The 27520-nt window shown below is 40.7% G+C and overlaps 1 protein-coding gene and 1 long non-coding RNA gene across 8 annotated transcripts in view; both read left to right on the top strand.

Annotated features, from left to right (window-relative positions):
* specc1 (sperm antigen with calponin homology and coiled-coil domains 1) overlaps nt 1–27520 on the top strand; it is a 79851-nt gene that overhangs the window by 31494 nt on the left and 20837 nt on the right. For all 7 annotated transcript variants that reach the window (XM_085175562.1, XM_085175559.1, XM_085175560.1 and 4 more), the window contains 9 exons: nt 5531–7092; nt 9004–9211; nt 9784–9857; nt 12564–12739; nt 16427–16590; nt 17389–17489; nt 17581–17656; nt 18361–18505; nt 20849–20951. In XM_085175562.1, the coding sequence (XP_085031688.1) occupies nt 5531–7092; nt 9004–9211; nt 9784–9857; nt 12564–12739; nt 16427–16590; nt 17389–17489; nt 17581–17656; nt 18361–18505; nt 20849–20951 (2609 nt within the window). The remainder of the gene's footprint in view (nt 1–5530; nt 7093–9003; nt 9212–9783; nt 9858–12563; nt 12740–16426; nt 16591–17388; nt 17490–17580; nt 17657–18360; nt 18506–20848; nt 20952–27520) is intronic.
* LOC146509537 (uncharacterized) lies at nt 9864–12455 on the top strand. Its single transcript, XR_014876552.1, has 2 exons — nt 9864–11023; nt 11336–12455. It is a non-coding gene; the product is annotated as an uncharacterized LOC146509537 (long non-coding RNA).

Here is a 27520-nt window from a genome sequence, read left to right as displayed (position 1 = left end):
CTCCCTCTCAGTTGGCCTGCTCATGGCTTGTGCTATTGGATTTCTTTGTAGGGTATTGGCTCTATAAGTAATGTACAGCTGAGTGGATCAGCATAAGGGCGCTGTGTTAAAAGTCTTCGCATGCAGGCCAGTTGCAACGATTCAATCAAGATGATTAAAGGAGCCAAAGAACTCAGGCCAAGTGTCCCTCTTTGGCTTGCCAGCTCTCACGGTGCACCTCCCTGCTGAGTTGCAGAGGAAGCACAGAGCTGCACACTTTTCGGGCAGAAACGAGTATCTCAGCTCAGTCTGGCACACATTATGTCTTCTTCAAAGACTGGGTGGAAGGTCTGCCCGGTCAGTTGCTGGCACAGTTGATTAACATGTCACCTGCTGGCAGGTTACACCAAGGGCGTCAGATTAATGGGGTATTTTTCTGCACTTCTGCTTACAGAGGAGACTAGGGAGGCTTGATGCTTTCCAGGAGGCTCTGTGTCTATGAGTAAATGAGCAGTTCATTGCCTTCATTTCAGCCTAGTAATAAAAGTTTGAATGGAGTCTACTTTTTACAATTGCACTGCCATAAACCTGATGGCAGAGCAGCTCGCCAACCAGTTAGAAGCATTTTCTGATATTGGTAAACCAAAAAAAAAACCTAGCTAAAAATCTGGTGTTACAAAGATATTAAATTATTAGATTTTAAAAAATGGGTAAATATCTATTTATTGGTGTTCAAAGTAACAGTAAAAGTAACATGAACAAAGTGTTATGTTGTGTTTTGTTTTCTGGGGGGGTATCCCAAATGCAGATAACAATTCAAATTGTCTTTGTACTTAAATGCTTTTTAAGACAGGTGTTAGACTGTAGTGAGACTTGCTTGAAGGAGCTTCAATTATTTGGATATTATCAATTGTCTTATTGCATTAAATATGCTCCTTGAATGAGAGCAAGTTTAAAAAAGGAATTTTTAGGAATTGTTGTGAAACACGTGTTTGTGCTATATTCCAAAGCATGTTTATGCTTTTAAAAAAAGTATTTTAATGGTTTTTAGTGGTTGACTGGCTGTTATAACACATTTCAGCATCCACACTAATCTCTGCTCAGTCAGTGTGGCAGTCATGGAGCCTCAGTTTTGTCTATCTTCCTCTTTGGTAAGAAGAAAGGAATGCCTGAGTCCTGGTAGCTGACTGAAGGGCGCCTGTTGACCTATTTCATGTCCTGTCAGTGGGACAACAGGAAGTCCAAACACACAGACTGTGTTTCTGTCTCTCCTTTCTTCTTCCACCTGACTGGAAAACTGCACATCACATTTCCTCAAAGCCAGAGGAGAAGACAGCTGGGTGGCAGTAAGAGATTCTCTTCCAAAGCTTGTTTATTATGGTGACTGTGCCAATGCGTAATTTCAGGTGCCAACTGTCTGACACTTGACCACCTGCAGTCATTATTTCACCATGACTCTTCACCCATGATCCTGCTGCTCTGTAAATTGAAGGCTTTGTGCATTCTGCTCACTGTGCACTCTGTCACCTCTTAGCTGGCTGGCTGTCAGGCGAGCTGCAGTTGACTGGTCAGTGCTGGACTGTGTCCATCCACACGGCTCCTACTGTGATTTGAAAGCTTATCTTCATTAGCAAAAAAAAAAAAAAAAGCCTGCACTCTGCATTAATGTGATGACTTTCCTTTTTTTTTTTTTTTTTTTTTTTTTTAAGTTTGCACTACTGGAAGTCATTCTGTTTGAGTCAGTTAGATAATTAGTTAATGTAAACAACACATTTATTTCATATGGGCAGTCTCCACAATAACATGCATGCTGTTTTTGTAGTTGCTGTATAAACAGTGGTGGTACAGCTTGTATATGAAAATTCCAGGGCACCTATAATCAACACATTAATATTTGTGACAAGAGGGCTAAAACGGTTCCTGATACACTGAATATAACAGTGAAAGTGCTCTGGGAAAGATTCCCTCCTTTTTGTTCAAAGCTGGCTTTTCCCAGTAGTTTTATCTCCCTATTAATAAGAGTTGGTCTCATTGGCTGCATGCAGATTTATTCCTTTCTAGAGGAGGTACAGTTGTCAGTATGTCATTTACCCGCCCATTCCACTCCTTTTTATCAATTTAGTAGTTCTTCTCAGATGTAGCTATAAAAGATTCTGGATCTGAGCCAACCTACATCAAAGACTTTACTAAATCAAGGGGAAAATAACCGCTAACTATCTCTGCTTTAACTTTGATTTGTGAAAGGTTTGCACTTGCACACACACAGTGGAAATGTTATTCTTTGAAGACCCTAAAGTAAATGTAGTTCTTGCACATTAATAGATTAATTAGAAATACAAGTTTTTAATGTGCACTGAAAACTATAAAGTCTGTGTTGTGCTTTCTCTGCATCTCATGCCCTCAGTTAATATTACCGCTTTGACTGAACAGTCAAATTGCTGTAATGTGGTGTGTGAATTTAGTGATGGGAGGGACACCTAATTAGTGATGTTAACACACCTACTTTCTCTCTTTCATTAGTCTGTAATCAAAGTGGTATGTTTTACTCTCAGAAAACGTGATGGTTAATTCTTTTTAATAGTTCTTTTGTTTACTTTCTTGGTTTTCGGACATTTGTGAAACCCCTGTTATTTATAAGGAAATAATATTATAAGTGCCTTTTCATGTCCATGTGAACTGTATTGTCTCAGTAAAAACTCTTCTGATTTGCACTCTTTAATCAGCTATTATATAAAATATGATAGCTGATTAAAGAGTATTAGCCATATCATATTTTATATCACACTCTAATTTAGACTCTTTCTTCTCAGGGAGTCCTTCCACATTTAGCCAAATAGGATGGTAGTTTGAGTATAAAATAATAAATATTCTCCAGCTAGTGTCATGGAAACAAACTAACTGGAGTAGTAAATGTTAAAAAAAAAAATACTGTCACCTGTCAGCAGTAATACCAAATGCTCAGTAACCTTAAGGAAGTTAAACCTGTTCTGTGCCGGCCATAAATCCCAGACAATAAGCTGATCTCAATGCCAATCAGTAGTCTGCTACTCATCCAATTATCAAATCTCATATTGAGCATTAAAAGAGCAGCTATTAAAACTCTATCAGCATGTATTTCCAAGCCACTTTGTAACCACTGCCACCCCAGCTCTTACTTTCCTGAGGTCCTGGATCCTGGAGAGGTCCTGTTTCTGCTCTCCCTGCCTCTGAATTTCCATTTATGCACATAGCAGAATAGATAGCTTGTGGAACAAAACCATCACCACATATAAATTATTGCAGATGTAAATATCAGTCTTTTGTTGACTGTAATGTTTCTAACTGAAACATACTATAAGTGGTTTTAATTCATGGTAATTGGTAGAATTTGGATACATTGGAGTGCAAAGCACCTCTGATATGGAGCCTTGCATCCAAGGCTTGGTTCTGTAACTACCGGACTCTGTATATTAGTGGCTATTTAGTGTCTCTTTTTGCATGTGCTAACTACTGGCATTGAGACTGGTGTCATTTCTCTGTGCACATGAAGCAGCTGTGGTGATGTCATGGTTAAAGAGGTGGGTGATCTAAAGATGAGTGAGTCCATGTGCTCCATCTGGGTTTTATTCACTAAGAGCAAGAAGAAAACAGAAGATGAAGGGACAGCAAATGGAAGGCTGGCCCACAGTCCCATTCTTGGCATCAGTCATTCTCAAGAAAATAGCCTGATCTTAATCACTCCAGACTATCTCTCACATAGACCTATTTAGCCTCTCTTTATTAGCACCCATCATTAGAATATGAGTTGGTAGGTGTTTCTTTGCCTCCCACGTGTGGATGGTGCTTCGAGAAGTGCATAGTAAAATGTAGTAAAGATACAGGGTTTATTTTATGTTAACATCTTTCATGGGACTTTAGGAGTGCTTTCTGTCCTCATTCTGTCAGTCATGGGTTCATCATCTGTGAAATACAGACATGTAACTGTGAATGTTGATGCAGTTCTTTGGATCTTTGTGAAGATCTGGGTCTCAGTTTACCTGACAGGATAAGAAGTTCTGCATTTATAAACTGTAGCATCTAAGGAGCTTGGAAAGAAAACCGTAGCATCCCTTCATTTGAGGCACGTGGCAGATCTTTTAAGGAGTGACAACGCAGTGTCCAGAGCCCATGCTACTATTCTTCATTTGCATAGTCTACAATTGTCTTTCAAATCTGATTGTTTAAGGATTTTAGGTCATCACTGAAAACTTTGACACAGTTGATATGATTTTACCACTCTGCTTTTGAAGCAAAGCTTCTCACTGCAGGAATCTTAAACAGCTTTGTACCCCAGAAATTGTGCCAGTGTTGGCAGCTTCTGCCTACCTACCTAATTGAATGAGGGGGTAGTCTGTGCACAGAGCCTATCAATGGCACAGTATTTAAAAAACCCATGGAGGTATAGGATTTCCATTCAAAACGAGTCCATTTGTTTTTTCCATTTTGTATGTGTCTATGCTTGAAGTGTGTGCGCATGTTGCTCTGGGTGATGATCCGTCTCCTCTCACAGGATGCCTGTCTAGCCTTTGCTTTGGGGGCTTGACGATGAAGCTGCATGTATGAGAGAGAGAGACAGTGCTGTCTCTGTCTGTGCTCTGCTTAAACTGTTCTGTGCCTGATTGCTGCACGTGCACAGGGACCTTTGTCATCCTTTGAAACAAGCAGGCCCCTTGTGTCCGTTTCGCTGTTTGCTGATGATCTGAAAACAAACAATACAGCGTTTTCAGGCGGCACACAACTCATGCGAGGCATCAGTAAATACTCTTCATATTTGAGAGGGGTCTGGAAAGGCCTCGCGGCTGCGGCCCACATTGATGCAGTTAAGCTCTGCTGCAGTCATGAATGGTTACAGCGAGCAACAGACAGTGTCAGGCAAATGTACTGTTGTCCAAACAGAGAACAATATGTGAATAGGGTATAGTGACCATGTGCTGAATAATACAAGTATGAATGTAATGCACTGTCTGTTCAGTTAGTGTCATCACATGATGTTAACAAATTCCTGGTTCTAGCATGGGGGTATGTTGATTCTGTTAACCTCCACTTGTCAGTGTGAAGCCTGCTACATGATAATATTACAAAGAACAAGTTTATTGATGCATGAATCACAAATTATAAATCTGGACTCTGTATCATCACAGGATTTACATTTGTAGTCCAAGTGGACTCTTTTGTTTCTTTGTATTTTTCAGTTTCAAATTAAATGAGTATTTGATCCACTTTAGCTATTAAACACAATTAACAAGTTTGATCCTTGTAAATAATATTGTTTGTATTGGTTTTTCAGTGGTTTTACTTATGTAGCCACTCAGTTTTGTTTGAAGGTTATGATTTTAGCAGCTATCAGATGTAGAGGCTTAGATTTGTTTTTGCATGTGAGAAGTCTTTATAACAATTGGTCCCCAACACAGTCTGTTAAAGTGGCCTTTTAGCTGACAAAGCGAAGGGAAAAAATTGTTTACACTTATAAATCAGTTTTGCCACTGGATAATTAAACACCGTTTCATTATATACTTCTTTGTGTGTTTTTCAGGTGCACAAACTGTCAAGAAGTCTGGAATCCCTGCTCCTAGAGAAATACCCTCTGCCATAACAAGAGACCGCAGCTCTCTAAGGGACCAGCTGAAGAGCAATTCCACAAAGAGACTGGTTTCCAGTGCCAGCACTTCCAGCCTCTCGACCATGACAAGACAGACCCGTAATTCAGCCAAATCTCGTGCAGATGCAGAGGGCCAAGAAAAGAGTCTTCTGGAAAGCCAGGTGAAGGAGCTTCTTGCCGAGGCAAAGGCTAAAGAACTAGAGATCAGCAATCTCAGGATGGAGTTGCAACGCTGTAAGGGTAAAGCCTCTTCTGCTTCCTCCTCACCCTCATCCAATTCTGTTTCACCTCAAGAATCTGCAGCCGATTGCGAGCAAGGACAGGTGGGGGAGGCCCTTGTGCTGGTTGGAGAGCTGAGGGAGAAGAATGGGAAGTTTCAGAGGGAGCTGGCAGCCCTCAGAGAGGAGAATCAGGCACTGAAGGAGAAGCTGCTTAGCTTGGAGACATCTTCTATCTGTAGTACAAACACAAGCACCTCCTCCAAGCCTCTGGTGAATGGCCTGTCCTCAGACTCTTCAGCTCCACAACAGCATAGTCTCCCCTCTACTGCCAGCCCACTCAAAACCTTTGGATCTTCCAGTTCTGACATCACCAAGGGGTCACCGTCACCTGACTCCTCAGAGTTTGAGAAGATCCCATCACGCTCAGAATCAGCAAGCAGTGGTGTCAGTGGGAGCACTGATCAAGCAGGGGCAGTTAACAGTGCCAGAGGTCAGGACATCTCCTTGCAGAGCCTAACCGAACAGATTCACAAGATGGAGGAGAGCCACCACAGCACATCGGAGGAACTGCAGGCAACAATACAGGAGCTGGCTGACCAGCAGCAAGTGGTGCAGGAGCTGACAGCTGAGAACGAGCGTCTGGTTGAGGAGAAACGACTCCTGCAGACCTCACTTCAACAGCAGAGAGAGCGTCTAGAGGTATTGGCCCAAAAGAATGAAACGTTCTCTGTCCGGCTTCAGGAGCAGGCTCAGGCTCAGGCCCAGAGGGAGGAGGAGCTGGGTAGCCAGAGGCCTAGACTGGTCGAACTGGAGCAGAGGTATGCTGAGCTGGTAGAGAGTTCACGCTTTGAACGGGAGAAGCTAGTAGACATCCAGCAGCAACTAACGGGCAGCTTGCGGGCCCTAGAGGAAGAGCACCAGGAGGCTCAGAGCCAGGTGCGCTGCCTCAGAGAGGAGTTAGACAGGTTGCAAGCCCAGTTGGACAGAGAGCTGGAAGCCGGAGGTCAGGCAGCTCAAGCTGCAGAAGACCAGAGGGCAACAGCTGAGGGTCTGAGACTGGAAAACAACAGGCTGAAGGCACAGGTGGACATTGGGAGGCAAAAAGTGACTGAGTTGAAGGCTATGCAAAGTGCCAGTGACAACACTGAGCTGCAGACTCTGCTGAAGACAGCCCACACTGAGAGAGACAAGCTGGGAGTGGAGCTGACAGAACTAAGACAGGAGCTGCTTCAGGCGCAGGCTGACACTGAGCATGTGCAAGCCTCCGTGTCTAAGGTAAGAGACGGGCAAAATTGATAACATATTTTCCGTCTTGGCATTCATAATATATTTATTGCACCTTCACCAGGTCAGTTGATTAAACACATAAATGCACTATAAAGAAAATGCTTTACATTTTGGAAACTATTCATATTCATATCTTGGCTCTCTGTAGTTAGTACACTCAGTGGAAGCAACCGAGTGGCATGTGAGCAGTAAGAACTTCATTTATGATGTTTCCTTATGAACACATTTGACCGAGAAATAGGTGTATGCTAATTCCTAAACAAAAATAATAGTTTATAAAAACAAATTGGAAGACTCTGTGTGAATGAATACTCTGATCTGATGCATACATGCATGTTTGTAGACTGGGGAAACTGCTTACATAGATGTAATAATGTAAATAAAATGACAAACCACGTAATGTCAAACATGCCATCTTCCACAGCTGTAGCTGCTTATGTCGTGGTTGCCAGGTAACAGAAACCACGCGTCGTAGGCTAGACCATCCAATTTAACAGCCTTGCCCTTCCAACCTACGCGGCCTACATAGACCGGGAAGGCCAGGTCCTTCGAAGGATGTAGCCCCTGAATTTGGGCACCGTCTATGATCCAGTTCACAAATTTAATTTCACTTTATATAACATGTTACAGATGTTTTAAAAAATATATATACAAGTAATCAACCAAGTGTTTTTAATTATGTTTGATTTATTAAGCCGTAACCACTCTGAAGAATTGCAGTTGTATAACAAGTTCTCCTTAATAAACGTATTCAAATTCAACACTGATCATTTCAACCACCATACAGTTTTAGTATGGATCCTGTGGACTGTTTTTAAAGTGGTCCTGTGATGTAAATTATATGACTTGCTGTGACCAAAACAGCAATTTGTTCATCCGCTCTTACTGTAAGTTGTGTATAGAATTGCAAAACACAGCAGCCATAGTTGTCCGTAATATCTTATAATCTTGTGCATATATTGTACTTGAGAAGTACAGAACTTCTTATTGCTATAAATTTGTTTTGCTTTTATAATTAAGAGTCTTGAATCTTAATGATTAAAATTTTGACTGAAAGGAAAAGCCATGTGATTTTCCTCTTGAGTGTGACTGAGGACAAACTTCTCTCACACTGGTGTGAACATGACTGTTAAATTGGTACCTCACCACTGCAATGCATGAACTCAATGCCACTTAAATGATTTTCATATGTTTCCTCAGTATTCATTTTGGTTTTCCCCTACAACACCACACGTCCGAGAACCTCTGAGGCAGTATGAGAAGGGTCATGTTGGCGGTTGTTGTTCCAAAGTGAAATGTGTCACCATCAGCTTAGTGATGTCGTCATTACTGGGCTGTGACTGTGGTGCCAACAGTAGGGTGGACCCTCAGAGTCGCATAACTCTCCTCAGGCACGTGGGTGTCAGGGTGTGACCACTCCATAAGTTCACTTACAAACATCTTGATCTATTAGAGCCACATGGTGTCAGTTGGAGGGTGTCCTGCGTGACTACATCACTGTCTCGTTTTAGTATCTAGTTCTGTCAAAGACTGACTTTACAAAGTCATTTCTCAAAGCAGCAATCATAGTAGAACTTTGACTAAAGCTTTCAGTGGAGCAAAAAACACCATGATGTAGTCAGAACTAGTCAGAGTTGGTGCCATCTTTCATGTCACTCATTTCGCTGAATGCCAAATTATTGATGTCAGACACAACTTTGTTGTTTGTTTTATTAATCACAACGATTGAGGAGTTGTGGTAAAAAATGAAGCAAGTACATTTTATTTAATATCCTGAGATATATACAGAGAAATCCATTATTATTCTTTCTTTAACCAAAGGCAACTTAACCACATGTCTGTTTTGCACAATGATATCTTAAAGTCACTGTAAGCTCTTGTATGTTTACATGTATACAGGTGGAGGCAAAATGCCAGCAGCTTCAGGAGCGGGCTGAAAAGAGAGAACTGGAGCTATGTAACCAAGTGGCTTCCCTGGAGGAAGGGGGAATCCAGGCTGAGAACCAGGTGAAGGAGATGAAGGAGACCATATTTGAGCTGGAGGACCAGGTGGAGCAGCAGAGAGCTGTTAACTGTCACACCAACCAGGCTGTCCTGGACATGGAAAGTAAGTTAATATAAATAGGGGTTCAGGTCCCTGCTATTCTCTAATGTTTTGTGGAGTCATAACGTGGAGTCATAACTTGAAGTCCTCATAAATGCTCATAAAATATTAGAAACGTGTCCACAGTGGTGAAACATCACATCTTTAAACAGTTTTAATAAACACTGAGCTTTAGATTCATAAAGGTAAGATTTATTGAATGAGTGCTGGAATAGACTGCATTAATGAAAGCTCATAAACTAGCAACAGAGCGTATAAAAGCGCCATGCAATGTGAGTTCATGCTGTAACTCATCTGTCATTGACTTTGCATTACTGCAGCTGGCTGATTCCATATGGCTGGACACACTGTGTTTTGACAGACTTTTACAAATTCTGGACTTAGTCTGATATTGCTATTGCTAGACACTACTACTTATATAATAGATGTTAAGCTGTAAGTTGGTTGCGCTCCACAATACTGAAAACTGTGCCGCTCATAGTGAATGCTTATTTATTAAACCTACGGTAAGCTAGACCTCAGCGATGGTAGTGTTTAGGCAGAAGTTCTCAAAGACCTTGAATTTACCATTGCAGATCTGGTCAAAAAGCTGGAGGAGCAGAAGGCTGAAGCAGAGCGGCAACTGAAAGTTATGAGTAGACAAATGAAGGTAAGAAGTGTGCAGACCTGATGTACTGAGTTTTAAAAGTTCACATCTTGGTAGCTCTCTAATTATGTGGCATGTAATGTGACACGCTCAGAGCACAGCCCTTTTGTTTAGTGTATACCATATAACATCTTTCATTTACCAGTATGTTGTTTCTCTTTCATTTGTCAGCCATGCAAGCATCCATATTATCATGATAATTGTCACAGAGTTATGCACTTACAGCTTAGTTCACATAACCGTAGCCATTCTTTTACAGTTGTCCTTGAATTCCTACAAGGAAGAAATTTTGGGTGGAGTGACACATTAAGTTCATGGTGATGTTTTCAGTTTTTCCTTGTGGTTTTTTTTTTTTTTTTTTTGCCAAAGAGACCAATAAGTCTTCTTTCCACTAAACATTGTTCCAGTAGCATTTTAGAATATGCAGATGGAGTCCTGAGACAGGCAGCTTCTTCCATCAGTTTAGTTTTAATGAACTGGTTCTTATATAGTACAGCATTTCTACTGTAGTTGAGCACTCAGTGCACTTTCTACAACATGTCTTATTGACATGCTTTCACACAAATTCATGAAAACTTCCAATTAGCAGACCTGTACTGTCTCCTGAGCTACAGCCACCAACGCTTTAAAATGGACATTTATAGATTTAAAAAAGACATCATCAAGTGTGGCAGATCAAGACTTGGTGGATCTAATGGTGATAATCATTATCATAATCTTCAGCTTGTGCTGTGTGGTTGCTGATTGTTGGGTGTCTTACAAAATACTAAAACTGTTGAAATTTTTATCAAATCCGGAGGAAAGACGGTGTTCTAGTAGAAAACAAAATATGGTGTAATGCAGAGACTACATAAACATAAAAAACCCAAAATCTATAAAGTACAAATTTGATTGATGTTGATGATGATAATAATGATAATGATCATAATAATAATAATAACAATAACAATGCTAATGGTGATGATAATAATGATAACAATGATAATGATAAGAAATAATAACAACAATACATTTTTCTATAAAAGCGCCTTTCAAGACACCCATGGACACTTAACAATAGAATAAAACGCATAGTAGAACAATGACAAAACGAAGAACAATTAAAAAAATAAAAAAACCCAGAAAAAACACATGATAAAATAAACAGTAAGTTCACAGTGAATATGCGGGTGGTTGTAGCTCAGGTGGTAGAGCAGGTCATCTACTGATCGGAAGGTTGGTGGTTCGATTCCTGGCTTCCCCTAGTCTGCATGCCAAATATCCTTGGGCAAGATACTAACTCCAAATTGCTCTCCGATGCATCCATCGGAGTATGAATGTGTGTGAATGTTATCTAGAAAGCACCTTGTGACCACCCATTCGCTTGTGCGAATGGGTGTGAATGGGTGAATGCACAAGTTGTCTAAAGCGCTTTGAGCGCTCAGAAGAGTAGAAAAGCGCTATATAAGAACCAGTCCATTTACCATTTACCATTTATGCAGATTTGAAAAAATAGGTTTTGAGTTGGGATTTAAACTGGGGGAGAGAACCAGTGTTTCTTATATTTGGGGGTAGAGAGTTCCACAGGCTGGGAGCAGAGCAACTGAAAGCTCTGCTTCCCATGGTGCAGAGGCAGAAAGAAGGCACAGCAAGCTGAATAGAAGAAGATCGAAGTGAGCAGGCAGAAGAGGTAGTGCTTAACAGCTCAGAAAGGTAAGTAGGAGCAAGGTTATGAAGGGCCTTGAAGGTAAGCAGAAGAAGATTGTATACTATTCGGAATTTCAGAGGGAGCCAGTGAAGTTCCTGAAGGTTAGGGTTTGTGTGCTGGTCGGAGGGGGGTTCTGTGTTCTGGTCCAGAGTTTTGAACCAGTTGAAGCTTATGGAAGGATTTTTGGGGGAGACCATCCAAGAGAGAATTACAATAGTCAATGCCAGAGGTAACGAGATTGTGGGCAAGACGCAGACTATGGACGCAGACTGGGTGGAAAGAGAAGGACGTAACCGGTTAATGTTGCGTAGACAAAAATAGGCAGAACGGGTGAGATCATTGATGTGAGATTTAGTGGATAGTGAGCTGTGTAAGATGACACAAAGGCTCTTAACCTGAAGTGAAGGGAAAACTGTGGAGTTATCAATAGTGAGAGTGAAATAATATGCTTTTAGTAGGGTTGGATTTAGTGTCGATAAGGATTACAGTTTTATCCTCATTGAGCTCAAGAAAATTAGAGTGGAGCCAGGATTTTAACTCTGATAAGCATTCTGTAAGAGAAGAAGGTGGAAAGGAGGAATCAGGCCTGCAGAAGAGATATAACTGGGTGTCATCAACTGGGTGCTTAGATGTTTTTGATTTCTACCTCAGTGGTAAGGGAAGTCCTTTTTTTTTTCTTCAGTGTTTGTTCCCGGGAGGAAGCCAAAAAGTTGCTGTGTCTACCTTTTGATGTTGAGATCAGAGATCAGATTTTTTTTTTCTTTTTTTTATGTCTTGAAGTGAATTTTCATAGTCAATTCTAGTTTGAAATAACTAAGCAAAATTTCACTGATGCGTTGTTAGTTTTTCCAGTAATTGCTGGATTGAATATTCACAAGAACATAAAAAATGCATGTAGTATCTCTTGTTTCCTTTATATAAGGACCAGTCATTCTTCAATTTCAACTAAATTCAAATGTCTTTGAGTCATTTTCTGTCAGAATGAATAACATGTATATGATTCTGCATGTTTGTGCCTTCAGGATGAAAAGGAGGAGTGGCGTCGTTTTCAGGCAGACCTCCAGACGGCTGTGGTCGTAGCGAATGATATCAAGGTGGAAGCTCAACAGGAGCTGCGCACACTCAGGAGGCAGCTGCAGGAGCAGGAGGATCGTAATGCAAAGCTTTCTGCAGACCTTGAGGCCCTGCAGGGAGTCAGGTACTATCTTCCCCATATTTTTCAGTTCCTCTCCCTCCACCAGTCTCCCCTTTTTTAGCATTGGGCTGCAGTTCTTTTCTCCCTGTACAAATGTAGTTATGATATACCTGCCAGAGTCCTGCCATATCTCTTATTACCTGTGTTTTATACATGCTTAATGAATAAGAATACCACCCAATAATCTATTTAGACATATCTACATTTAGTATAGATACAATTTAGTTTATATCTTGATGTTTCACAAGATCCAAACCTTGGTGCTTTTGAGTCTAGGTTCCTGGGATTTGGCAGACTCTGTTGGTAAATGAGCCGTCTCCTGTGGTATTTCCCTCTGTGTATTCTATTCCTTTTAAGCTGCTGCCCTCTCCGTCTCCCTCTTCCACACTTACCCTCTTGTAACATTTATTCCTGACACTCAAAATGCAGCAAACTTCAGCAGTATTGATAGGATAATATGAATAATATAAAATTTATTTATTTTTTAATAAATGGTGGCGGATTTGCTTCATGGTCAGAGCAGAATCTGTGATTTGTTTTTTACAGCAAATATCCCACACCAATCTGTCACACTATTCAAGACTTCACATAGTGCGATCGGAATATGTCAGTGCAGCATTGTTGTTGATAAGCATTGCGTTGGATCGTGTGTTATTATATAAGTGTGTTTTAGTGTGCATATACCATAGTGTTTTTGACAGTCTTGTCTTCTTTCATTATCAAGCCAGGTCAAATACTTCTGTGGAAAAGTCTGCTTAGATTTGTGACTGTACAGCGCTCTCTTTATATTTGTGGCTGGCCATGGTATAATCCTTTCAGGTAGCAAAACAAATTTTTATTAATTAAATTAATTTATTTAAATAAAAAAAATATTTTTATTCCTATTAATTATTAAACTGCTCACCAGTAATTTTACCACTTAAGAAACCGTAATATTTGGTTTAAAAACCAGATATGTCTTTTCTTCAGATTTCATGCAGTACTTGAGAATATAGTAGTGGCTTTAGACCACGGCTAAATCAGCAAACTCTCCCCAAGATTAGCTGTTACGCTGCGTCCGCTCCCCACCTCCAGCAGCTCCCTGTGATGACTCTATCAAAGAAGTCCCTCTGACAAGCCTCCCTGTGTAAAGCCCAGGTGAGTTTTCTGCCCTGCAGTGCTCTCTCAGCCAGCCTGCCTCTCCCTGCCCTGTGTGCTGCTGATGCTCACTGACCTTCCTATCTATGTTTGGCTTCGTGTTGCCGCTTAAGCCTGTCTGACTCTGTCTGTCTTTCTGTGTGCTGGCTGACTGCACCCTTAGGGGTATCATACCCTTTTTGGTTTGCTTTGCCTGATTTCTTTTTTTCTTTTTTCAACCTTTGGTTCAAGTAGATGTATCTGGTGCCACCTGCTGTCCTTTAAATGAATAACACTCTTAATTGTTTTTTGGTTGTATAGCAGGATGGTCTGCACGGCATGACTGGATTAAACTCATGCAATGCATCATCTGCTGCAGATACATTTCATCACAGGGTGATTTTATTGAAATTTGATTCTGAGTGACTGTATTAATCCTTTGAGGTATGCATGGAGCAGAGATTTTAGAAGTCTGCAAGCGCCCACAGGTCTGGCTTTGAAAATAATAATGCTGAGAAGAAAACAAGGTCATTGTGTAAGCATTAGCTGTTACACTGCAGTTCATGTCCTTTCTTCTTTTCTCTCCAGAATAAGTTCCGGGGCCACTTTTGAGACCAAGACGGCAGTAGAAGGGCACTAAAGAAGCGTCTCTCACCTCAGCACCACGTGAAAACAGTGTTATTGTTGCACTTAATATGACATTAAACATGTAATGTGGAAAATAGTTTAATTGTAAGCCACTGTGACCTCTGTAACCACAGACGAATTCTTGTGACACAGACCGGCTTCTATCTCTCTTCATGTCTTCATGACCTTTTAAAAATACTGTATTTTTGTTTCTCAATGAATGTACCCTTTATTTTTGTGATTCTCTTGTGTTTGAGATTCCAGGAGTGAGAGACTTGTATTTTTTGTTTGTTTGTTTATTATAATGTGTGAAGCTGCTTTGTGCCTTTCAGAAAGTTGAACAGATGAAGTGTTACACAAAGAACACTGAAAAAACTGGTAGCGGTATGAAAATATGGGTAAATGTTCAGAGAGTAGCAAAGCTCAGAGACTTGCATTTCCCAAACACTGCCAGAACAAAGACAAACTCATAACATCAGAAAATACACATCGCAAGGCCAAAGCAACAAAACAGAAAGAAAGTCCAGTGATATTCATACAGTATATAGTTCTGGACCTAATATATTCTGCTTAATAGCTCTATATTAGTCAGATTGTTGTCACTTGTTTACTTGACTCTTGATTCCTCTGATTGGTCTAAAATGCAGTTTCCTATTTAGCCATTTGATGGCACTATAGAACACATAATAACTTTAAATCTCTGATATCTCAGCAGGTATCCTCTGCACTGTTTCTATTTGCCTGTTTTTAATGATTGCGATATTTCTTCTAAATGTCTTCTTAATATTATACTGCCAACATTGCAACTGCCACAAACACAAACAGCTGTTCCTCCAAGCCACTTTTTGCTCTACTGAAACATGCCATTTTAACCCTTAGACCAAGAAGACTGTGTTACATGTTCCTAAAACGATTGTTTTATTTCACACAAGACACGACTTTTAAATTATGAGCTGAACTCATTTTCTTTAATTCAACTTTTTAGCTGCATAAGATGATGTAGAATTAAACACACTTTTTATCTGAGCCTCTGAGGTTACTCTAAAAAAAATCATGTTATAATGGGACTCTGAGATTTCTTTAACATCCTTCTTAATGTGTCACTCAAGTACTGTGATATAATTTTGAAAGGTTTATTTCATTGTTCAACAAAAACTTCAATAGAATATTGCATACTGTGGTAGTATACAGTCATACGGTTGCAGGATCTCAGGTTACAATTTTTAAAAGCCATATTTTAATCCCAAGGTAAAGGTACTGGTGCTCAAAATGTAAGCATTTGGATTCACTCAAAAAAAAAACTACCTTCTAAAGAAAGATGAGCTACTAACAATGTGATGGATCATTTTCTTTTGATGAACAATTCATGAATGTCCTGTTAATTTATTCTGCCTAGAAAGACTCGTGACTGGTTTTATGCTTGTGAACTTAGACGTGTGTTATTATATGTCTGACTGCTGTTCATCAGGCAAATGAATAAATGAAATGACACCAGTCTAACTGCAGTCGTCTTTCTCTGTCAGTCTACTTTTTTTTTTCTTTTTGAAAGTGAGTTAAGAACTTGTTTGTCATTTCTGTCTCCTCTTGTCTGACCCTTGACCCTCACGCTGTAGCCTTTGGTCCAATGTTCACCAGGTACAACGGCAGAAAGAGTCTCTACTGCTCAGATTAAGGTTTTCCAAACTGTTTTTGTCTCCAGCTAGTCATCAGTTATTGACTATTCTTCAGTTCAAGCTGATCACATGATATTGTTGATACACTGAGCAAACACCCTATTTTTAAAACGTGCAGTCTCCCCTTTCTCACTGGTCAATGGGTTATCTCATAAGATAAGTTCTAAATTCAGGGTTTTGAAATTCACCAGGTGACAATTTGCAGTTTCTCCTCCCTCTAGTGTTTGTGCTACATGTGTGTCCACACAGCAATCCTGTTCATTGTGTCTGCCAGGTCCCAAGGTGAAGAGGTGAGAGTGTCTGACTCAGATAACGGGCGTCACTGGTGCGGCATCTCCATGATCCCAGCCACGCCCGCCGACGCCAGCGGAGATTCCAACACAGAGCCTGGAGCTACTGTCAAATCCCTCATTAAGTCCTTTGATACTGTTGGACAAAGTGAGCACGAGCACCTCAGCACACAGACACACACTTTCAGGGCATCCCATTACACAGTATAACTGTAGAGCAGAACAGCTGCTGAGAGGTCTATGAATATTTGGCTTTTCTCTGCAACTTGTGCGATTGGGCTGGACAGTCCTGGCTAAGCTGGCCTCAGACAGGTCGGAGGGTTTCCTTGTGTGTCTCAGTAAAATCAAAAATGACATGCTGGATATATCTTCTACTGATAGGAGGCATTTTCATTTAGAAACTTTGGTCATGGCTGCATTATGGAGATGGTGCCTCTTGTTTCATTTATTAAGCAGCTTGACATGAACATTATGTAGAGCTGAATACATTAGGACAGTTTTACTGGTTTTATTTAATCTTTCAACCAAGGCTATTCTTTTTTTTTTTCTTTTTTCTTTTTTTTATGAAACAAGCAAAACTTAAAATAATTTGTTGGGGGAAATGTACCAAAAACTGAGTAAAATATACTATTAATTTCTCAAATATCAAAAATGAAAAGAAGACTAGAAGTCCAACTGTTTAAAACTGTTTTTTTTTTTTTAAAAAAGTGGACAGTGGGCTGTGACATTTGTTTAATCTTTATAAATACTTCAGTATTCGATTTCTGATGTTCATGGTGACTCAACCTTTACTTTTTGGATTTCTGCCATTTTTTTCCCCATATTTACATTGGTGCTGACATTATTTTATCCTCTACTAACATGAAAAAGGTTATTCTTTGCTTTTATAAATGCAGGCTTTACAGAGCACTTTTGAACTCAGTGGTTACATGACTTGGTATTTCAGATGGGCCAGGTCACACGGTTCAAATGCATTCCTCCTCAAGAAGCCCACTGAGTGGGATCCCTGTGCGCACTGCACCTGCTGCTGCTGTATCCCCCATCCAGGTATACACCCTGTTTCCCTTTAAAATTCCCTTTAAATACAGACTTCCTGTGAGTGGAACTGTTTCAGATGACTGTTTCATTCTCTTTTTAGAGACACTCGCACATAAAGCCACTATCAAAGACACTGGAAAAAAGAATTAATCACGGAGAATTCTCCCATCCTCATGGTATGTAACACAGAAGAGATTTGGGCATGTTGTAATGGTATAAATTTGCTATCAAATATCCATACTTCCTTTAACTGTCACACAGGAACAAATGGTGGCTTTTAGGTCAACAGACTGACAGCCAAAGTCCACTATGAGTCTTCAATGAGGACTAAATGAATGGTATTAAAGACATGCAAACATCCGACTTCTGCCAGTTTGGTGGAAAATTTTATGATTTTTCTCCTTGGCAACCAAATGCTGTAAATTTTGTGCATGGCTCTTAAAATGTCAGAATCTACATTCAGTAAGTCTTCTTGCTCCATCTCTGAGGAGTCATTTGAAAAACACAGTGACTTTAGAATCACAGGATTACTTTAATTGGATAACGGATTTTTTTTTAAAAAAGTTATATTGCAGTAAATCCAGATTATTTAGATTTTACTGCTTATTAGAATTCAAGTATTATTTTGTACACAGTGGGTACATCAGTAGTTTAGCAACATAGACACCTTGGAGGATAATGTGACTTTCCATAACTGCAGAACGCTAGAAGTCTTAAAGCAGAATACAATTAATTTCTATTTGTCCCATTGCCTTTCATGCCCTGTTATATTTTCCTGCTTCACAACTGCACATGTGATTTGTCAAATGTACTTTATATTTTGATCCCTCCATTTCTAACTTTCTTTTCATTCTCCTGTGTGTTGTTTTAATTCCCACAGACAAATTGGCAAGCTGCAGGGAAGACCTGAAACCTAACAGCCTTATGAGGAAAAGCCCGTCACTGGAGTCTGTAATCAAAACCTCTGCCTCCCTCAGCAGCCGCACGCCATCCTTCAGCTACAACCGAGGAAGCAGCAAGCTCAGGTGAGTTTGTTTGTTTATTTATTTTTAAATAGCACTTCACTCTGATACAAACCTGCTACTTTGAACTGGAGCTGGTGATTTAATCATAGCTGAAAAAATGCATTATTTTTTTTAGCTTAGGAGGAGCTAACATATTGGACTATGATTTCACCACATGAAAACTACATGTCTAGATTTGTTCTGGGTTTATGCTTCCCAATACTTAATAATGCAAATATTGTCTACTGTGACAAAGCAAAAATGTGAATAAGTTGATCTCTCACTGAAGCTTTAAAGCTGATTTTGTTTTTAAAGAAGGCCATTGCTGTGATGACAAATCTTCACAAGCAGTTAACAAAACAAAGTTTATTTATTTTTAAATGTAGCTTTAAAATAGGCTGCATGACTCTAAAACTGGTGGTGGTTACAGATATAATGGGTGCTGTTGTATTTCTGCTTTTTAAACTTGCATACTCCCTCTTGATATTGCTAGTTAAAGCTTTCTCTGCTAGTTTCCCAAATTCTATGTCCAGCATTCCTGATTGGACACTGATGGCCTGCACACAGTAGATGGAGTGTTGGCTTAACAGAATGGGAACAAACATGTTTGTATACTCTTCTTGCTAGTGATCGTTTTCATGCACAGACAGCTCGTGTCTGTGTACACTCGTGATTGCATCTGATGTAAATGGTGGCAACTTCGAAACAGCAAAGTTAGTTAAAGCAATGAAATAAATGGTAAATGGCCTGTATTTGTATAGCACTTTTACTAGTCCCTAAGGACCCCAAAGCGCTTTACACAACCAGTTATCCACCCATTCACACACACATTCACACACTGGTGATGGCAAGCTACATTGTAGCCACAGCCGCCCTGGGGCGCACTGACAGAGGCGAAATACTTGGCCAGCACACTGGACAACACCCTTAGCTTCAGTCAGCATACAGTTGACATTAATAAACAGCACTCATCGTTTATGTTGAAACTCAGAAACCTGTCAGTCCAGCCTCTCCACATCCTTGTCTGCTGTCATGACTGTTCAGCTCTCTGCACTTTGCACACAGCTGTATTTTTACAGTATTGTTTGTGCTACCAAGAATAAATTTTCCACACAGCCACACAGATAATTGGCCTTCCTTTTCCCTAGTTCAGTCTATCTTTTCTTACCATCTATTCACTCTTGACATTATTAATGTAAATGTGTGTGAAGGAGTTGTAGACTTTCTGGGAGAGGAGATTAGGGGGCTGTCTCCTTCCATATTTGGTATTTTAAAGGCTCATGTTAAAGCTGCTGTATCACTGATGATAAATGCAGATACACTCCGCACTGCAATATATGTTTGGATAGCATCTTGCTCCTTCTGGATTTTTGGTGCCTCAAACGGAGAAATAATGAATTCAGCAGCAGAGCAGCGATGACGTGTGAAATATTTACTATGCTCACAGCAATGACCGTGTCTCATGGTCTTCCCATGGCCTCAGCTCCAGCACAAACCCTTGGGAGAAGCCCCTTTGAATAATACTGCAGATAGGCATTTATCCAATCTGTTGGACAATTTTGGGGGGGTTTAGAGAAATGCATTGAGTGTATTGTTTGCCAATATTTGATGGATGAAAAGTAAAACAGATGCCACTAAAAAAACTTTGCTAAAGGTTTACATCCCAACACTTAAAGTCAGAGTGGATGCTGGATTCACGCCAAAATAATCTTGAGCCAACTCTTAACTCCAACACAAATACACAAGCAAACCAAAGAAGCTTCAGTCTTGTAATGATAATTCGAAGCCCTGGAATTCAGAAGGGAGTTTTCAAACAGGGAACATTTGGAAAAGCTATGTAGGAATAGAGAGTATTATATTTTATTTTTAAAGTTTGTTTTTGTTTTTTTAAAAGGGTTTATTCAAATTTTTCAGGACTGAAATGGATCTAGTTTTTCAATAATGGTATGTTGTGCAGGTCATTGTACACTGTGATCATGGAGGCAGGCTCATTTTTAGCTCTAAAGTTAATATTTATGAGCCCTTTATGTTATTTAAAGATGGCCAACCTTTGTAACCTTCCTGAACTAAAACACCAGAGTCTAAAGAAGAAAAAAAAGAGGAATGGAAGTTTTTAGCTTCCGAAAGCATACATGTGAGAAATCAGAAATAAGTTGTGTGTTATTAGATCAGGACCATTGAATTACCTTTTAAATAGAAAGTTTGGGGGGACTGAAATAATTGAACATAGCCTTTTGCTGTGATCACCATATGCAATCAAGTTTGCATGGTTACTTATCCCCTCGATGACTTACTGCAAATTTGCTCCCCCCTTCCACCCAAAAAATGTCTATGTGATTGTGGTTCGTGTTTCCCTTGTGACAGTGTGGAAAGAAAGGACCCCTTGGCTGCACTGGCGCGGGAGTACGGAGGATCTAAGAGAAATGCTCTACTGAAGTGGTGCCAGAAGAAAACAGAAGGCTATCCGGTAGGGATCACAGGCCGGAGACCTCTCTCAGACACAAGACGAGCCCCACTCACTTTCACACCCTGCTCTTCTCTGCATCTTTGTCTGACGGTTTCATTTGAGTGTTTCACTCCTCCGTTTTTTATTTAAAGGCGAGATGACAGCCCCCCCCCACCCCCGTCCCCCTCTTTCATATTACATGTATGCAGTATTGGTTAGTCTGCCCTCAGGTTTGGTAGCTATTTCTTTTCTTTTTTTTGTTTTATTTTCCTGCCATGAGTGATGTGCCGGACTGTAATGGCACATTACTCCTCCTGTCATCTCAGTGGGGATATGAAATCACTGTGGCACAGCAGTAATGGAAGCAATGAAGCAAAGCACCCAGTCTTACAGACACACTGGATTTATACCTGTATGTATTTTCACAGCCTGCACTGTTTTTATGCTTGCCCATTCATTTTTTTATTTTTATGTTGTTGTGCTCCCAGTGGCTTTACCTGGTTCCAGGAAGCCTAGTGCTAACACGCTCCCTTAATACCTAGTTTAAGGAGCCTGTTAACCCCAGTGGGATTAGAGATTTACCACTGTAATCACTGTGTTTGTGTGCCAGTATGCTAAAGCTATACAGGGGGACTGGCTGCAGCCTCCAAAAAAGCAGTTCTTTTATCACTCGCAGCCTTCTGATAGGAATTACAGTTACAGATGTAACTGACTGTGCGTCTCTGGGGTTTGGGGGTGAGTCTAATAGCACGTAACTCTGGCTTGACCAAGTATGAGAAAGCACAGGTGATAATAACTGCTAAAAATAAACCCAGCTGTCACAGTGATAAATAGTGAATTATTGGATGAGCTGTCAGATCAATAGTTCTATTTCACAAGGACAGTGGTGCTCAGTGAACTTTGATTCCCCCACCCCACCCCACACTGCCTCTTCTTTTCTTATGAGAACTGGTGCTTGACGGCCTCATGGTGCGTATGTTGGTGAAACACGCTCAGCAGATCTTCTTGTGGTGGAAACAGCTGACTTAATGAGATAAAACTGACAATCTGTCTGATAAAATGCTGCTCCTGAACACAGGCTGCCCGGCTCAAATTGTTTAGACTGTTTTGACATCTTCGGGCAGCGGGGAACATGTTTAAAGACGCTCTCTTGTAGTGGAAGGTCACTGCTGTAGCATTCGTTGATGCCACAGTTTTCTCGCTCATTGAAAAAAAGGAGTTTCCTGGAAATCTTTTAACACAGGGATTAAAAATCGAAACAAAACCACCGGGCTGCGTCTTCAGGAAGTTTAGTCTCTGCTGCGCCCACACACTGATAACATAACAATTTCACTACCTCTCTGTGGCTGTAGTTTGATCTAAAGAGACACTTGTTACTTGGTACAGACAATGTACCAAGTAATAAGTGTCTTTAGCTGTCACACGAATAATATTTCCCTCTTAAATATTCTCGTGAAGAACAATAAACTAAACTGCAAATCTTAATTCAGTTCAGTACAACATTAATACCCCTTAATAGAGCCTCATTCCTACTGGTGTGGATTTAACTATGGGATCTTATGATCTGCTCTCACAGAGGGCTTAGCAACACCGTGTGATTATTTGCAAGTATCAGGAATGCATTAAGAAGATTTGGCTGCTAGGTGTGTTTCAGTCTGTGGCATAGGGTTAGAGCTGCGGTCCCTTCGTGCCTTTGCATATTCTCCATGTGCGACATGCACGTGGCCTGTAATCGGGTTTAGTATTGGACCATTAGTTAGGCAGTTCGCCTTAAAAATGTTTACTTTGAGAACAATTGCGACTACTTCCGTAAAGTAGAGACATGAGGTAATTCCTGTCTGCACATCTCATCAATATTTGTTAACTTGTACCAATCTTTTTTTTAGTTTTTGATTTAAATGAGAAAAAATACTTTTGTTTTTCTTATGCAACAATCAATGAGAAAAAAGAGAAGCAGATGAGTTTAACACTATCTTATCTCTGATGTTAAGTTGAGTCATTAGGATTTAAAGGAGGATCTCTCTAAAAGGGTGATCCGCTGTTATTTGCCCTTTTCCTTCTTCTTGGCACTGGACCCACAGAGATTTCTGCTTTCATGGATGCATGCATATGTCCTGCATCTTTGCTGTTACATACTGCATAGGGCATCACTTATAGCCACCGTGGTGAGTAAACTGCACCACAGCATGTAACCCACGTGACTAAGTCCTGTGGTGGGCAGAGAAAATTTTATTTTCATAGGATCCATTGAGCTTCATATGTCTGATGAAAGGTCAGGCTGCTTCGGCCCCTGATTACAGGCCCAGTGTCTGACAGACACTGACTGACATGTCACACCTTATGCACCTCCAGGATGGAAAACTGAACCAAGGGACCAGAAAAAACGCCGCATTCTGGTGTCTCTCTGTCATGCTCGTGCTGTGCTCTGATAAAGGTTAGTGAGGTTTAGTGTCATCAATACATCCACACACACTTTGCAGTCTCTCTCCTCCCTGCTGTGGACTAAGGTCAAAGAGGTAATCCCTCAACACTAATTGGCTCTTTAGTATAGCGTCAGCAAGTTGTAATTTGTCCTCGGCCTCTTCGGGCTACATAATTAATGGTCAGTTTGAAGAGGCGGCTTTCACTGTGCACCCTTCGCTTTCCATTGCCCCTCTGGTTTGGAGTGGCAGAGTCAGGAAACAAGCTCCTATATCACGCTCATCTGCCACTGCAGAGCCAGAAAAGCTGCTGTGCGAGTCTGAGACAAAACTGAGGGGAGGGTCAGCGCCCGTGCAAGTTGTTATTACAGTCCTATTGTTGGCAGACGTTTTGGTCAAACAGCAGTCTAATTAAAGGGAAAGAGAAAGTAGGAGCTATTGTAAGCATGCTGAGCAATTATTTGATGCTTTATAGCTCCTGAGGGCACAATAAGTCTGCGATTGTGGCCGAGCACAAAGCCTTTGCAAGGCATCAGTACTCACAGTCGTCTGTCTGCTAAAACAGCTTCATCTCACCTTCCAGCTTGTTTCACATATGTTTGGGTTCTGTACATGTATGCTTTAATTTATATAGATGCTGTAGAAAACAGTGAGTTATCATAATCTAAGTGTCTTAATGTACTTGATGATGATTCGCTGTTGTCAGCTTGTTTGCTGGGTGGGGTTTCTGGACAGACCGTAATGGTTAATACAGTTCAAGGGGGGGGGAAAGGGAAACACTGCAAATTACATGCATGTAAACACGCAAGTACTGAGTACAATAGCTGTGCTATCACCATGGAGAAGCAATCTTGCACCCCTTAGGGAGAATGCGATGTGAGAAGGGGTGCATTTATCCACCAGCTGCTTCCAAACCCAAGTAACATAGAGTATCCTCAGAGTAGCTGAAAGCCCGGCCTGCATTAGAACTCTCAGGGAGGATGAGGTGTGAGCCCAGGCAGACTCTGTCACACCTAAAATGTCAGATTCTGGGAAGCTCAGATCAATCAGAGAAGACCTTAAGCTCGCTCTGATTGACTCTGCCCTGTGGGAGAGAGTAAAGAGGCCTCTCACAGGAAATTAGTATTCACAGAGATCCTGTCCACGTCAGTGCTGGACTGGACACAGACTTGAAACACAAGACTGCTTTTATATAACTTGTGTTGCACTGGTTTTCAAGGCAGCTTGTTAGATCAGACTCAAAGGTGCAGGTTGTTGTGCCAGAACAACTTTGCCTGAAACTCGCTGCTTTGTGCTTAATATGTGTGTGGGATTTTTTTTTTCGCCCCTGTGCTCTGACTCAGAGTTTTTACATCAATAAAGTGCAGATTGCTCCTGAACAACAAACAGACCACAAAAATCACACAACGAACTGGACAATTTACATATCTAGAAATGATTCATTCATTTTACAGTGGCTTGCAAAAGTATTCGGCCCCCTTGAACTTTTCCACATTTTGTCACATTACAGCCACAAACGTGATTCAATTTTATTGAAATTCCACGTGAAAGACCAATACAAAGTGGTTTACACGTGAGAAGTGGAACCAAAATCATACATGATTCCAAAGATTTTTTACAAATAAATAACTGAAAAGTGGGGTGTGTGTAATTATTCAGCCCCCTGATTCAATGCTTTGTAGAACCACCTTTTGCTGCACTTACAGCTGCCAGTCTTTTAGGGTATGTCTCTACCAGCTTTGCACATTTAGAGACTGAAATTCTTGCCCATTCTTCTTTGCAAAACAGCTCCAGCTCAGTCAGATTAGATGGACAGCATTTGTGAACAGCAGTTTTCAGATCTTGCCACAGATTCTCGATTGGATTTAGACACCAGACAGGTCAGAGATAAAGTTATTGAGAAATTTAAAGCAGGCTTAGGCTACAAAAAGATTTCCCAAGCCTTGAACATCCCACGGAGCACTGTTCAAGCAATCATTCAAAAATGGAAGGAGTATGGCACAAGTGTAAACCTACCAAGACAAGGCCGTCCACCTAAACTCACAGGCTGGACAAGGAGAGCGCTGATCAGAAATGCAGCCAAGACGCCCATGGTGACTCTGGACGAGCTGCAGAGATCTACAGCTCAGGTGGGGGAATCTGTCCATAGGACAACTATTAGTCGTGCACTGCACAAAGTTGGCCTTTATGGAAGAGTGGCAAGAAGAAAGCCATTGTTAACAGAAAACCACAAGAAGTCCTGTTTGCAGTTTGCCACAAGCCATGTGGGGGACACAGCAAACATGTGGAAGAAGGTGCTCTGGTCAGATGAGACCAAAATGGAACTTTTTGGCCAAAATGCAAAACCCTATGTGTGGCGGAAAACTAACACTGCACATCACTCTGAACACACCATCCCCACTGTCAAATATGGTGGTGGCAGCATCATGCTCTGGGGGTGCTTCTCTTCAGCAGGGACAGGGAAGCTGGCCAGAATTGATGGGAAGATGGATGGAGCCAAATACAGGGCAATCTTGGAAGAAAACCTCTTGGAGTCTGCAAAAGACTTGAGACTGGGGCGGAGGTTCACCTTCCAGCAGGACAACGACCCCAAACATAAAGCCAGGGCAACAATGGAATGGTTATCCATGTGTTAGAATGGCCCAGTCAAAGTCCAGATCTAAATCCAATCGAGAATCTGTGGCAAGATCTGAAAACTGCTGTTCACAAATGCTGTCCATCTAATCTGACTGAGCTGGAGCTGTTTTGCAAAGAAGAATAGGCAAAGGATTTCAGTCTCTAGATGTGCAAAGCTGGTAGAGACAGACCCTAAAAGACTGGCAGCTGTAAGTGCAGCAAAAGGTGGTTCTACAAAGTATTGACTCAGTGGGCTGAATAATTACGCACACCCCACTTTTCAGTTATTTATTTGTAAAAAAAAAATGTTTGGAATCATATATGATTTTGGTTCCACTTCTCACGTGTAAACCACTTTGCATTGGTCTTTCACGTGGAATTTCAATAAAATTGATTCATGTTTGTGGCTGTAATGTGACAAAATTTGGAAAGTTCAAGGGGGCCGAATACTTTTGCAAGCCACTGTATATTTGGTTATTTTGGTCTCATGTCATTGTGTCAGAACTTTTGAAAGCTTTTTTCACCTAATTTGGCAAAACCATCTTGTGGCATTGAAGAGTAAGAGGTTTACTTGTAGCCTTTTTTGGCCACGTTCAGTAAGCAAAAAAGCCTTTCTTGAACATTTGTATATTTATCAGGCTCTTTGATGTCTTAATTTAGGACAACTCCGGACACTTTTTAAGCTTTTTTTTTTCTCCCTCAATTAACCATAGAAGCCAAACAAAAATAAATGCGTTGTTTGTTCGAGATGGAAACAATGACCAAAGGGCTGTGAACATTAGGCCCTGACAGAGCACAGCTTATCCGGCCTCGTCTGGGAACTCACACACATGCAGAAAACCATTGAAAGACAGGAATGGACCCCCCAGGAGAGTGTGGAATGAAGGTCAGACATCGGGGAGGGGAAGAGGATAGGAGTAGACATTACTAAGTTCTATAAATGGAGGATTAACTGTACCTGTGGGGTGAGATCGTGATTGTAAAATAACAAATTACAGGTGATTAGACAGGATTTGTCTGGAATATTTTAGTACATGTGTTTTCTTATAAATTATATAATATTGAGGCTGTCTGGGTTGAAGTGCATTAAAACAAATGCATATTGAGTAGCTTTTAGCACCTGGTGTGTGTGAAAAGAGTTAAGTGCTTGTGCTAAGTGCCTATTGTGGATTCATGTGCCTTGTTGTCAGTGTAGAGCTAGGTATTCTCAGCATAACAATTAAAGGAATTGATGAGATGTCAAATTAAAGGGTCACTGTGGCATATTGATGAATAAGTTTTATTTATTTTTATTGGTTTTAATCAGGTAAGAAGACAGAGCGGAAATATCCGCAGGTTCAAAGGCAAGCATTAGTTCTTTAAGGTTTAGGGTCCACATGGAGTGACAAATAAGTTGATCATTGCACTGTGGTAAAAGTAATTAATTAGAATGATAATTTTATCACAGACTATCAATATCATAGACTGAATAATCTCACCAAGAACCCAGCATTCATGGATGATGATGTTCGTTTCTGGGCTAAATCTGGTCACCCTGTCAGGAAAAAAAGTCAC

This window comes from Neolamprologus multifasciatus, chromosome 10 (assembly GCF_963576455.1).
Source record: "Neolamprologus multifasciatus chromosome 10, fNeoMul1.2, whole genome shotgun sequence".
NCBI lineage: Eukaryota > Metazoa > Chordata > Actinopteri > Cichliformes > Cichlidae > Neolamprologus > Neolamprologus multifasciatus.
This window is presented reverse-complemented; position numbering and strand designations above follow the sequence as displayed.